Source organism: Erigeron canadensis, chromosome 8 (assembly GCF_010389155.1).
Source record: "Erigeron canadensis isolate Cc75 chromosome 8, C_canadensis_v1, whole genome shotgun sequence".
In the NCBI taxonomy this organism is placed as follows: Eukaryota; Viridiplantae; Streptophyta; class Magnoliopsida; order Asterales; family Asteraceae; genus Erigeron; species Erigeron canadensis.
In genome coordinates, this window is record NC_057768.1 from 2,915,428 (window position 1) to 2,929,533 (window position 14,106).

The 14,106-nt window shown below is 33.2% G+C and overlaps 2 protein-coding genes across 2 annotated transcripts; one reads left to right on the forward strand and one right to left on the reverse strand.

Moving 5' to 3' along the window:
* The first annotated feature begins 758 nt into the window (after window positions 1-758).
* LOC122579794 (STS14 protein) lies at window positions 759-1,471 on the forward strand. Its single transcript, XM_043752029.1, has one exon. The coding sequence runs from the start codon at window positions 805-807 to the stop codon at window positions 1,309-1,311; it is 507 nt and encodes a 168-aa protein (XP_043607964.1). The 5' UTR covers window positions 759-804; the 3' UTR covers window positions 1,312-1,471.
* A 54-nt stretch (window positions 1,472-1,525) lies between these two features.
* LOC122579876 lies at window positions 1,526-5,554 on the reverse strand. The gene is made up of 11 exons (XM_043752138.1): window positions 5,479-5,554; window positions 4,947-5,007; window positions 4,583-4,666; window positions 4,368-4,481; window positions 3,916-4,287; window positions 2,979-3,385; window positions 2,806-2,905; window positions 2,649-2,708; window positions 2,462-2,548; window positions 2,069-2,197; window positions 1,526-1,997 (listed from the first exon to the last, which is right to left on the reverse strand). Exons 1-11 carry the CDS (start codon window positions 5,505-5,507, stop codon window positions 1,695-1,697), a joined length of 1,746 nt encoding a protein of 581 aa, XP_043608073.1. The 5' UTR covers window positions 5,508-5,554; the 3' UTR covers window positions 1,526-1,694.
* Window positions 5,555-14,106: the final 8,552 nt, after the last annotated feature.

The window sequence follows — 14,106 nt, forward strand, 5'->3', positions numbered from 1 at the left end:
ATAACCGGTTTCTAGGTTATAAAACTAGAATCTATCTAACCGATTTCGATTAACAATAACCTGTTAATCTATTCGGGTTTTTTTAACCGCCCATTATAATATTGAGAAAGTGGTGAACAATGGAGAAAAATAATCATTTCTGACAAGTCTGAGCGACGAACCCATATTCCAAAAATACCCATATTCCAAATAAACATCATTTTCTAAACACAAAACAAAATTCATCCCAAATCTCAAAAACAACCAAAAATTGATATTGGATCAAGAAACATTAATCTATATATAGTATAAATATATTGAAAGCTTAAGAAATCGGGTTAGTTCGGTTAATCGGTTTTTTCTTGCATCTCTACTCCTAGCAACACCAATTTTATTTTTTTTTATCAGTGAAATTACATTGCTTGGGCTATCTAAGTAACTACATCTCATAAGTGATTATAGGACGATTTGGGCCATAAAATAAAACCATGAATAGTTTTAATGGGCTTTTAGGCCTAGTAAATATGCAAAATTTGATTATTGGGCCTGACAGTGTATATTGCCCAAATACTAAAATAGAAAAACAGTTCTTATAGACCTGTTGGTAAGTACTTCCAAAAGTAGTTCACGTGGGGTTGCTAAATTAAAACTTCGTATCACATTCACGTGGGTACCATTTACCAACTACCCAAAGTCAATAAACACAAAATATTTATTTTTCAAAATGACATAAAATGACCATAATACCCTTTACATCAATTTCCCATTCCATAAGTAAAATGTAAAAACCCAATCAGACTAATGTTTTGATACTGCTACATAAATATGAACAAATTTTTCTTCTTGATCTTAACCTTAATCCTCTGGGGCGCCACCGCGCAAGGGCCACCAACTGCGGCGGTGCCACCAGACGGTCAAGAATATTTAGAAACTCACAACAAAGCTCGAGCCGAAGTGGGTGTAAGCCCACTTAAATGGAATTTTCAGCTAGCCAAAGCTACTAGCTTACTAGTCAGGTACCAACGAGACAGACAGAACTGCCAGTTTGCAAATTTAACTAGTGGCAAGTATGGTGGAAACCAAATGTGGGCAACCGGGGAAACGGTGACACCGCGGACCGTGGTGGAGAATTGGATCACAGAGAAGGGGTTTTACACCTACTCGAATAATTCGTGTGCACCAAACCATAGGTGTGGAGTGTACACTCAAGTTGTGTGGCGAAATTCGGTTGAGTTGGGGTGTTCTATGGCTAGTTGTCTTCCTGATCAGTCTACATTGGCTATTTGCTTTTATAATCCTCCTGGAAATGTAATTGGTGAAAGCCCATATTGATTAAAGGATTTCTATGCATCAAAAATAAGATTTTTGGTTTTGTTAATTTTTTTCAGTATTTGAATTATGTTTAGTAGTTCAAGGTTGGCATCTGAGATGCAAGTAATGAGATGTACTCTATTGTTTAAATAATAATAATAATAGTTATTGGTTATATGAATTTTTAACAATGCATAATTTTTTACTGCATAATGTTAATTTATGGTTTGGAAAATGAGCTAATATGAAGTATTTATAACACATACTATATTTACATTGCATATATGTTCATTCAACCATTTGCTTCATCAACAATTTTGCGAAAAATATAAGAAAAAACGAAAGAACCTTTGAAGATGCATAACAGGAACAGAACTCATTTCAAGATTGGTAAGATTGAAGAGTTATTTCACCAGCTCCTTAGATATTAGATAGCGAAAAGCAAAATCATGGGGAGCCCATTCGATCTTTTTTCTTAGTTTTGCTAAATGATGTTTCTTGATGGTTTTCTTGAATTTTTCTGGTAAACAAAGTTGGATCATTTCAATCACGCCTGCTGCACATAATCCTGAATCTTTTGCAAAGCTTTCGACGATTTTTGGTAAAAGAATTCTTTGATCTTTTCCTACACCAAATGTTGCTCTGACGAACTCTTCTTTTGCTGTTTCTAGCTCTTGGAACACTTGTTTTGGGGTGTAAACACGGACCTGCAAGAGCATGTTCTTTAGTTCAAGTTCAAGACATGTATGGATTAAGCGAATTAAGCAACAATGTTTACCGCAGGATCAGAATGGCATCCTGAACTAAGTGCAAAATGCAGAAGGGGTTCTTGACGTTCAATTGCATATGCTTTTCGTTCATCTCCTGCTCTTAGTTTCGTCCTTGTAGACAATAACAGACGCAGCCACTACAGAAACAAATCAGCAACCTTAAATGCCAGAAGCATAATAAAAGAGAAGTATAACTAGATCAGACTGTGAAATCATTCAAACATGATACGTCTCCTCAATTGTAAAACTTTTATAGAATTTTTTACTGCAATCACATGAAATCAGGAAGTTTGGTAACTTACTTAGAAATCTAAGGTATTGACCCTTTTGAAGTCAAAATGGTATGCCCAGAAGATTCATTTGAAGTATAATGTAATCTTCAGCTAAAAGCATGAATATACCTGTCCAGGACGAGACATTCGACATCCCAGAATATAACTCTGTATCACATCTGCACTTACTATGTGACCACCAACGTTATAAGCAGCCTGCATCATCGCATAAAATAAAACTTATTTTAGGGTCAATAAGTACAAACGTCAGCTTTCATGAGCTGAAAAAACTGAACAAACAACGCTTTGTTCTCACCTTTAATAATAGGAAGACTCTCTTCATATTGTTCTGTGGGATTCCATATGCCAACACAGCCTATTCATACAAAAAAGACAATGGTTCACACAATGTTACTTTTTGTATAATGCACAAAAACTGTTCAAAAATCAAACACTGCAAGGAAGATTCATACATGCATCACCAATGCATTGTGTACATTAATCCAGAATGCTAACTTTTCGTCGTGCTTTAGTTTCTCCGGATTCACCACTTCTAGCCTAGAAACCAGTGACCTAAAAACAAAACGATGTAGTTAAAATAAACAGAACCAGTAGCATACCCCAGACTGTGTAGTTAGTTTATTACCTAAAGTGTTGCAGCATGGGTTCAATTTCACCAAGTCTTTGATTATCTTTATAAAGACATTGAATTTCAGCCATTGTACTATAAGGTCCACTGAACTCTTTAAGTCCTTGAACATGAAAAGGGTTATCCAAATGCACGTCAAAGGACGATGAATCTCTTCTAAACCCTGGACCCCATATCATATTGGGGTCTTGTTTTGGTGAGAAAGCGCTCATAGATGATAAAGATGATGTAGGGGACGAGAGGCCATGGTTTGATATAGGTGGGTCCGAAAGCATGCAATATATATCTGAAATGCACTTGATCATATCTTCTGAAAGCTTGTTTGGCGTAGCAGGAACATGATCGGTTATTCTAGTGCCAAGATGCTCAGCTAGACTGATTATGTTGGCAGGCGTCTGCGCATACTGCGTTACAACCACAAGAAAGCATGAGATTTACACATTTAAGAATATATCAGAGATGGAAAAATTCGGCACACGTTTATGTATAAATGGGTTATTGCTGGGAGTAATCTTTTATCTGTAAGAGGTTAAATAAGTAGAGCAAAAGAATTAGCTTTGAGAGGAAACGGTTGAACCGGTCTGATGTCATCCAAAGCCGGTTTTCAATGCATAAAACCTTCAAAATAACAAAGGGATTTTGGCCTAATGGTAACTAAACTAACCCAGCAACCGCGGTTGTGGTTGGAGTCTTATTGAGGACAAATGTGTGAATAATTTTGTGGTGTGTGAATAGAAGAAATATAACCTTTTTAATCATACTTGACACACAATTTGTTTTGAAAAAATAACCATTTTGAATAATAATGGGTTAACAAACCCCTGCTGACCTGTTTAGACCCATACCAAGAAATTACCCATTTTGTACCGTTACCCAACCCATTTGACCCGCCCAAGTTGACACATCTGGATATGTTGCAGAACACCGAGAGTACCTCCATCATGGAAGGTGGCTGAGAGTGACAACCCCGTAATGATTTGCCAAGAAACTCGGCTGGAGAAGTTCTGGTTACCGAAGAGTGACAATGTTGAACACCAGAATATAGAAGTTTGTTTTCTTCTTCTTCGAAACCTCTATTGGGATCTTTCCATGAGTTGGATTTTAACGAAATATCAGCCCTGCAAGTTTCAAGATACTTCCCTCTTGGGGTGATTAAGGATGGCTTTAAAGTCTGATCGTTTCTTAATGGAGATGGACATGAAATCTGTTGATCAAACGCTTTTCGATATAATGAGAGAAGATGCTGCTCCAAATGTGAAACTTCATACTGTAAAACCGCAATTTCTCTAATCAGCTCCGTCGCAGGCTGCAATGGTTTACCCAAAATCATGACGAAACAACTAATGGATAACTATTTCCATTTTGCCACTTATAATCTAAGTTTACCTTAGGAATAGAGGCATCATATGGGATATCACAAGAAGACTTATAGCCTAATGCTTGTTCAAAAGCACCACGCACACAAACTTGGTCTTGTAATCTCTTCTCAAGCTTCAATATCTGAAAGTAAGATAAACCATTACATTTTTAAAAGGTACGAGTTAAGCGTCGTAAAGGTGAAAACTTTTCGCTTTGAACAGATAAAAATGTTAAAAATGTACCTCATCCTTCAAAGAGTTCTGGATTTGAGATTTGGGCGAGTGATTCTTCTTAGTAATCATATTCTTCTTCGCATTTCCTTTATCCTGATATTACATAAAATAGTAAGTTCATACATTACTAATTGACAAGTTCCAAAGTTTGGGCATTCTGTGTCGATTTTCCCCAAATTTTTAAACATTTATACAATTTATTACTCTTCTTAGTACTAGCCTACCAAAAGAATTGCAGTCTCCAAATTCCTACATAAATGACCCATGATCAAATCTCTAACAAGTTTGAAGTCTCCAACATTATATTTTGATCTTAAAATACTTAATCTTTTCATATCCATAGATTTAAAAGGACAGCCGAAAGAATACTTACCAGCTTAATACGTTGAGAAGGCTCGAGGCGATCTTGTTTACATTTATTCTTGTCTGATAAGCTGCCATTGTCAAGTGTTAATATAACTTGATAAAATGGTCTAACCTTTATCATCATAAATTTAACCAATTAATAATTATGACAAAATGAAGATATATAAAGTTGAGAACTACTGTATTATACTTGCAGAAATCTCTTCAGTAATCAACAATGTACATAAAAATAAATAAACAAAATGATAGGAATGATCAAATTTACACATAATATACATCTACCCACTATCTCACCCTTTTCTCATTTTCTTTTCAAATTTGTAGTTTATCCTCCAAAATACCACTTCCCTCAAAATGAATAATCAGGTAAACTAACAAGGTTTCTGTGCCAACGAGTCTTTTGACTCGGATATATGTGGTTTAACTGGGTATCCCCAAGAATGTTACATTCCAAGTTCCCTCAAATAAAAATGCAGCAATATGCTCCAAATTGCCTTGCAAAAATAAAAAAATGTAAAATGTGACAAGAAATTAGGTACCTTTTAGAGCGCTTGTGAATAGAGGTCATTGCTCCAATTTTAGCCAGGCTAGTACTAGTACTACACTCTTCAAAACTCATATCTGCATACCAAGACAAAAATCATTTCCAATATCAGCCTATATATATACTTACATTTTTTTGTATAAAAAACAAAATATGCATACAACTACTCACATATACATGGAAATGCAAAGTAATTTTTTCTTACTACTACTTTCCAAGATTGAAACTTTAACAGACCCACAAATGCATATGTGAAATGGGTCCTCAAAAACCACAGAAAACAAGGTCAAAATCCAATCTGTAACCTATAAGAAGCTTATATAAGACTTAACAGTCAAGAAAAACAAAATCTTTATCATTTTTATTTGTTGGTTTTTGTGGACTTTTGAGAAAAACAAAAGTGGTTCCAAAAGTAAAAAAAAAAAGAAAGTGAAATCAATTAAACTTTGTTCTAGTTATGGAAATAATGTTATATTAGTGGTAACAAAATGAAAAAAGAATAATAAAGAATGCACACATTTTGCTTTCTAGTCTCTCTTTTTAGTTGCAGGGGAGTGGGAGTTAGTGAGAGTATCTTCTTCTACCTTTGTCCCATACCACCATTTATATATGTATATGTAGTTATGTACACACGACATTGCATGCTGCATTGGACTTTGTTTAGCATGCTCTTACTAAAAGGTATATGCAAAATCCAAATAATGTTATTTTATTTTGAAACATAACTTATATGGGGAAAGGGTCCAAAGAAGATGGACCTAAAAGGTATTTGAAATTTTATGCTTTGACTTCATGTAGAGAAATTATAAGATTAAACATATTGTTATGTTGTTTTGATTTTCTTGTGCATTTCTAGTTGCTAGAAGTATTTTTTATATATTAATGGCCCAATGGGTTTTGAGATTGCATTTATAAAATGGATTTTGTGCTCATTAAAAATTTTGTTTTGTTTATGTAAGAAAGCAGCTATCATTTTTGCAAAACATTTTTTCCAATATTTACTTTATGTAAATGCTATGATAAATATTAACTCAAACAATTTCAAACTCTTGTAAATTTATATCTATATTACATAATAAAAAATTAACCCACATGTTGAAAGTTACATAGGAAAAAATTGTCTAAACTACATTTCAGAAGAAAACTTTTCCTTTTTTATTTGTAATTCATATACACGCAATTCTATCTCAATGTCTCTCTCTTTTTTTCATTTGCATCTTGTTAATAGTAATTCCGTTGTAACATGCGGGTGCTATGATAGTATTTATGGATGGAAATCAAAGGTTACCGAATTCTTTATACCTCATTTTTAAATCACATGTTGTTTTCTAATGGATCCAACCTTACGTGTTATATTTATGGATGGAAATGGAAATAATAAAATTGGTTCAAGTTTTCCCTATGGATGCTTATTAGAGATCACGATATGCGTATAGAATATATAATTGTTGTTTATGTGCACTTTTTTCTTTTTTCATGGTTTGAAAATCATTAATAATGGCTTCATCTTTTTAAATATAACTAGAACTATATACGAATCACTTCTCAACTATTAAAATCTTGAACTCACTATGTTTATGTGATATTCATCTATTCAAATGTGTTAATCGATTGTTTTATAACCATAAAATAATCTCATATTAGGGATTTTGAGATACCAATGAGCAAACTTAACATTCAAATGCTACTAATTTCCATCTAATTATTTGTATAACAAAACTAAAACATCCCAAATCTACTTTCTTTTAATTGTATTTGTTCAAGAGAAAGTGAGAAAAGAATGTATACACCTTTTTCGTTTCTTTTTCTTTTATTAATTGTACATTTTATGGAGAAGGCTTTAAGGACACACGTAATGCACCAAATATATTTTTGATGGAATGAAAAATACATTTCTTTTATAAAAAAAAATAAATACTCCGTATTTTTTTAGTGCATTAATTACATAAAAATACATGTTAAACATCCGTTTTTATAAAAACCGAGTCCTACTTGTGAAATGAAACCTTCCAAGCACTTTCACCCAAATGAGGATTATGTCTTTATGTGCCTTGTAGTTAGTGTTTGCAATGCAAGCCCGACCACAAAAGAGATTAAAAAGAAAAGGTTAAAGTAAAAAAGAATGTTAAAGTTATCTCAAAAGCTACGAAAGGTATAAAGAGCATTTGGATGGTTCCAAAGAAAACACACGGATTACAACCTTCGATGTTTAATCGTTTATTATTTGTCTTATGGTTTAACGGTTGTTAAATTTTTCATTGAGTCAAGACTCAAGACTACGTTTGAGTGCTAATTTCATAGTATTACATTAGAAACATTGTCCAAGTGTATGTCGTTAGAGACTTTTTCCCATAACTTATTTTTTTTCTTCTTCAAATAAAGCTCCCTCTTCTACTTTCTTAAATGTACGCATTAAATTTCTTATTGAAAAATAGATGTAAAGCAGTAAAGACACTAGTTGTTACGACAATACATAAATTTTCTCTTCTATATCCATATTTATACTTATTATTATAAGGGTTTATTCCATAAAAAGTTAACCTATTTACACGAAATTCCTATTAAAGGTAACCTATTTTGTTTTCGTCTATTTAAAGGATCCTATTTTCAAAAAATTCCTAATAAAGGGTATACCATTAGTTTTTGACAGACGGAGTTCGTTAAGTGCCATGTCACCGATGCCACGTCATCAGTTTTGATGACGTGCACTTGACTTTGACCGACTCATATATATATATATATATATATCGAAATTAGGTCGGTCAAAGTCAAGTGCCACATCAAAACTGATGTCGTGACATCGGTGACGTGGCACTTAACGAGCTCCGTCTGTCAAAAACTAACGATATACCCTTTATTAGTAATTTTTTGAAAATAAGATCCTTTAAATAGACGAAAACAAAATAGGTTACCTTTAATAGGAATTTCATGTAAATAAGTTACCTTTTTATGGAATTTTCCCTTATTATAATATATCTATATTATATTAGAAAACAAATTTAATTTTGATTTCAACATTGAATTTATAATTTCAATATTGATTTTAAGTTTCAAGAATATACACATTTTAATGCATGATATACCATACATCATAGTCACATTACATTATTAACTTCCACTACTTACCGTCGCTGCCACCAACCACCAATCGCCGCCACCGCCACCAATCGCCACCACCACCACCGTCACTATTCTTGCGTGCCACCACCATCCATCACCGCCACTACCATCGCCGCCATCACCGCCACTACCGTCGCCGCCATCACCGCCTCTACTACCACTCGCCACCACCACCCTTCACTGCCACCACCGCCGCGATTACATTACCGCCACCGCCACCACCTATATCACCGCCGCAACGTGCGGATACCTTTCTCTCGATATATTATAAAGTAAATATGGTTTCAACTTTCAACAATGTACTATATTATAAAGCAAATATGGTTGCAACTTTCAATATTCAACTTCAACAATGTACTATATTATAAAACAAATATGGTTTCAACTTTAAACATTCAACTTTCAACAATGTATACATGTTTATAGATGATGTATAATATATCTAAACTTCATTTACACTACTCGCCGCCGCCACCACCACTACCACCACTCGTCACCGTCACCACCGTTGCCGCCATTACATCGTCACTATCGCTGCCATCTCCACTATCGTATGTCACCGCCGCATCACACAGTATATATTGAAATGAACAACAATATAAATTTAAATAAACTAGAAACGTAGTGTTTCTTGAATCGAGTGGTTTTAAAATTCACACTTACATATGTAATGTCACTACAACATATTAGTTAATTCTACACACTTTATTCTACACATTTTTGAAAAGTGCAAAAATTTTTGTTGAATCGTTTGCACTTAATGTTTACAAATAGTATACATTATAAAGTGTGAAAAAAATTACAAGCTTCGCATTTAAAAGTGTGAAGAAAAAATGTTCATACTAATAAGTGTGTACAAATTTTATACTTTATGCACTTATAAGTGTGAAGATGATTTCTACGCGAGTAATTTCTACGCAATTGCGTAAAGATATTAGATAACCCGTGAAGAAATAATTTTTCAGTACGTAGAAATCATCTGCGAAGAAAATGATTTATACATTTAAAAGTGTGTACAAATCTAATATTTTACACACTTATTAATGTGTAAACATTTTCTTCACATTTTTAATTATGAAAATTGTAACTTTTTTCACGCTTTTTAATGTAGACTATTTGTACACATTTTTAAGTGGGAACAACTTGATATAATTTTACGCATTTTAAAGAGTACATAGAAAAAGTGCTTACAATTAACAAATTTGTTGTAGTTTGGACTCTTGTTTAATGTCAACGGTTGAATCCTTTTCAACTAGTTGATTTTTTAATTAATAAATTGTTGTTAAAAAAATTGTAATGCTCTGTTAAAAACGAGTAACTTGCTATTTACTTAGACTCGTCTTGATTTTAACCTAAAATAATCGTATAGTTCAAAGTTCAAACACATAAATATTCTTTGTAATAAATTTGTATCTAATTAAGCTCATTATTAATTGTATTGTACATACTAAACTCATACAATGATGGTGCATGTATAGAATGTCTGATCGAATTGTTAAGACTGAAGGTAGTTTTCTGAAATTCAATATGCCTATGCATATATTCGTTATGATTATATACGTAGTACCAAGACCAATTTATATAAATTTGGACCACCATGTTTTAATGAGGGTCACCATTGATATTGATATTGATATTATGTGCCTAATTATTATGTACATGTGAAACAGAGGTATAATTATGTACATGTGAAACAGAGGTCTAACAAATTAATTAATGATTGAACAAAAACACTTCGTACCCTATTTATTAATCAGTTTATCGCATCACGATTGTCAGGTAGATTCAAGAGAGCTTAATAATTTCTAGATAACATAACCGAACCTCAAAATGCAAAAAAAAAATTTAAAAAGATGTGGATTATTTGCTCGCAACAAGGAATTTAACTTACGTTGTCTTAACTGGGTCCACGCAGTCCACGCTAGAGAGCCACTCACCCTCAATACCTATTAAGAGGAGAAATTCTCAACTAAACCGTCTGAAGGCACGACATTTAGTTGGGATAAAACCTTGTCCCCTCTGCAGGATTCAAACCTGCTTCATTAGAGAACTTCATTGTAAATTTACTCAAATGTCCTTCTCATTTCTCAAACTCGAAACATCCGGCATATAAATCTAGTGCTCAACCATTGAGCTATAATGACAATACTTCCAAAATACGATTATTGAGTTTTCTACCAACAACATTTTTCACAAACATCTAGATAACAATATGTGAACTTCTATTAGCACGTTCCCGAACAATGAGGGCAGCAATGGCGGTTTGGTGATGACGGCGACTGATGGTGATGGCGGCAACTATTGGTGATAGTTTTGGTATCGATTAGTGTAGGTTGATGTAATTATAACTGATATAAAGGCGACAGTGTAGATATTTTAAATTATAAGTGTTTATGATGTAAATTAGTTACATAAAAGTTTTGTTCATTGAAAGCAAAATGAGTAATTTTTTTCTATGAATCTTTCAAAGAAATAGGTTCATTATGACAATTGAGTCATTTTTATGTCTTATTTTTTGAAAAGGGTTAATCGTTGGATTATACTTTCTCTTTATACATGGTTGTTCCTCAAATTCATTAGTAATTTAACCAACTCATTATAGGTAAACCCACTAAAATCAATATCAGTAACAACATTAGTGATACTAGTATGATACCTAAAAGAGCAGTAGATGAAAAGGCCATCTCGATATACATTAACAGTTAACAATGACATTTTGATTTAATTTCTGTTAATATAAAAAAGAAATTAAAGACAAAAAAAGAAAAAAAGAAATCAGGGCTTGAAAATTAGGGATACAAGCCTGTTTTGTTTTTCCTAATTATTGAAAAGTCTTATCTAATTCAAAATAATTGCTATTTCTAGGGTTAAATTACATTAGGATTGAGTTTATTGGGAGGGAATTGCTTGTTGAGGGGTATTCATCAAGGGGGTTATTGGGGTTTTGGGAGGGAATTAGGATCTAGTTTGGTGAGATTATTGGGAGGGAATTATTATATGGATATTACATGTATAAGAAGATCATTACTTAATAATTTAATCAAAAAGAAAATACGTTTGTAACATTTGTGAATTTTGACTTGTAATTAACGTGAACAAACGTTATTAGTTTATTGACTCGTTGACTCGAACATGCTAATGACTAACTAAACTAAATAGTTGAAATAAACATAATTTATTTATTAACTTATTATATGCTAGTCGAGATCATGTGGGCCGTTTTAATTGATTCAATTACGTAACGTGACGTTTAATTTAGTTGGAAATGCAAGAATATCTTTTGCAACCACCCTCTCACTAAATCTTCTTCTTCATTTAATGTGATTCAAGTAAATTAGTTTAAGATTCATTATCATCATCATTACTACATTATATCAAAAATTTGAAGGTCAAAGTGCAAGAAATCTTGTGATATAGCTTAATTTCAGATTTTAAGCTTCGATGGAGTTTTGGTAAGTCAAATTCATCTCAATAATATCATTTTATGTTACAATCAGGTTTTTAATCATATACAATCATTCTTGGGTCAAAAATCAAGTCAAAACCCTTTTTGGTCAAATTTTGGGTTTTATGTGAACAAAATGAGCCGAAAATCGGAATTTGGGTTTGATAGGGGTTATGGATCAAATTCTTGAATGGGTTATGTTTTTAATCATAATATTAAACTAATATAAGCAAATCTTCGATGAATTTCGGGTTAAAATCCACTAAAATCGAAATTAGGGTTTCAAGAACATGGAATTAAGTCAGAACTAGTTTTTGAGATTTAATGTTGATTAAAGACCGACTGTGAAAAGGATTTGGATTGTTAATGCCTATTTAAGTTATCATTACACAAAAATGTATTTGAGTCTTCACAAAAGTCGAATTTCATTCAAAAATTAGGGTTTGAAGCTTGTAGGTCGACTTTGACTTTTTAATCAACTGTTTTTACCCAAATTGTTACCCAGATTTTTCCTTGCTTTCTGCTCAACCGTTTGCTATGCCAAGGAGAGGCGTCTCTTACGCCAAACCAAAGGCTACCACCGTCCATTACGCCGCCATGGACCGTCTACTACGGTGGCACGGATTGTGAGATTTCCATATTGCTAGTCTTGAGTCCAATTTCGTTTCAAGGAGCCCCATATGCATATTTTCATCCATATATGCATATTTTCAGCTTTATACGCATATTTGCATTCTCATATGCATATTTCATCCTTATATGCATATTTTAGTTTTATATGTAAATCTCAGAAAACTCATATGCAAATTTCAATGTCATATGCAAAATCATCGTTCTTGGTCAGGGAAGCTTTTAAAGTGATTGTTGGGTTATGACATGACTTAAACTAGCTAGGCCTCATCGCTTGGGGTATTTTGTGTTGATTCGATACTTGTGAAGTAGGTTATGATCTTTGTTGAGCTTTGGGACTCATTTATCACCTTCGGAAGTGGTAATACTTGTGTGATCGCATCAAGTGAGTTTCGTAGCCCCTACGTTTACTTTATTTGGGGTGGAAAGTGTACTCGTCGTTTAAACGTTTTTCAGTTGATACACTTTGTTATGATATGAAACGAGACATTACTATGTAGGGCGTGACGACGGATAGACGAATCCACACCCGACATGATCATACTTGGGATAAGGGTTGTTTAGCCCATATTATAACGTTATTATATATTGACAATTATTGAGACGTTGACGTTTATTGTATTGAGTTTGACGTGATTAGATATTCTAATCCTCACTTTCGATAATGGTTGATATCCCGACACTTGATTTTCATTACTTAAACCTACGAACTCACCAACTTTAGTACACTTTTTGTTTTAGTACACTTTTCAGGTGAATAGGTTAATCAAAGACGTATTAGATGATTGATTGCTTGATTATGCTAGGATTACACTTAGACTTGGACTTTTTGGATCTGTGATTCACAGTTTCTGTTTATGGGTTATTGTAACATCCCAAACTTTTATGATTGACTTTTGACTTGTCCGTTAGTCAACGTTAGGTTACGTCAAGTTATGTGCCTTAAATGGATTACGTGATTAAATGCTTATGTATTTAATATATGAAATGTAAGATTAATGTGTTAATGTGCAATATGATAAAGTGATGAAAAGAATGATAAATTATGATAAATAAAGTCACAAAGTGTTTCCGATAGAAGTTAAGAGTCGTTAAGTATTTCTGTATGCGTTAAACGAGCAATTAGGTCACGAAACGAGCTATAAGAAAGTACAAGGGCCTAAATGTTAAATCTTGAAACATGCTCTAGCTGATAGGGGACTTAAGTCACGTCCCATATGTCCTAAAATCAGATCCAAAACTTATGAGAAAGTTCACACACAAACCCTAGAGCATCTCCTCAAGTTCTATGCGATTCGAAAGCAATTTGATGGAGATTTCTTCTAGTTTTTGATCCATTAATCATCCCTACAGGTAATTCATCATTGTAAGATCATAGGGTACTGGTCTTTAATAGTTTTATCCACCCATCTCTGGTTGTGAGGGTTG

What these genes read in the sequence shown, in the direction of transcription:
- LOC122579794 (XM_043752029.1), top strand. Translation starts at nt 805, where the DNA reads ATGAACAAATTTTTCTTCTTGATCTTAACCTTAATCCTCTGGGGCGCC.
- LOC122579876 (XM_043752138.1), bottom strand. Translation starts at nt 5,507, where the DNA reads ATGACCTCTATTCACAAGCGCTCTAAAAG. An exon ending in ATTCACAAGCGCTCTAAAAG is followed by an intron (nt 5,008 to 5,478) that starts GTACCTAATTTC and finishes TGACAATGGCAG; the next exon opens with CTTATCAGACAAGAATAAAT. An exon ending in CCCATGCTGCAACACTTTAG is followed by an intron (nt 2,906 to 2,978) that starts GTAATAAACTAA and finishes TTTTGTTTTTAG; the next exon opens with GTCACTGGTTTCTAGGCTAG.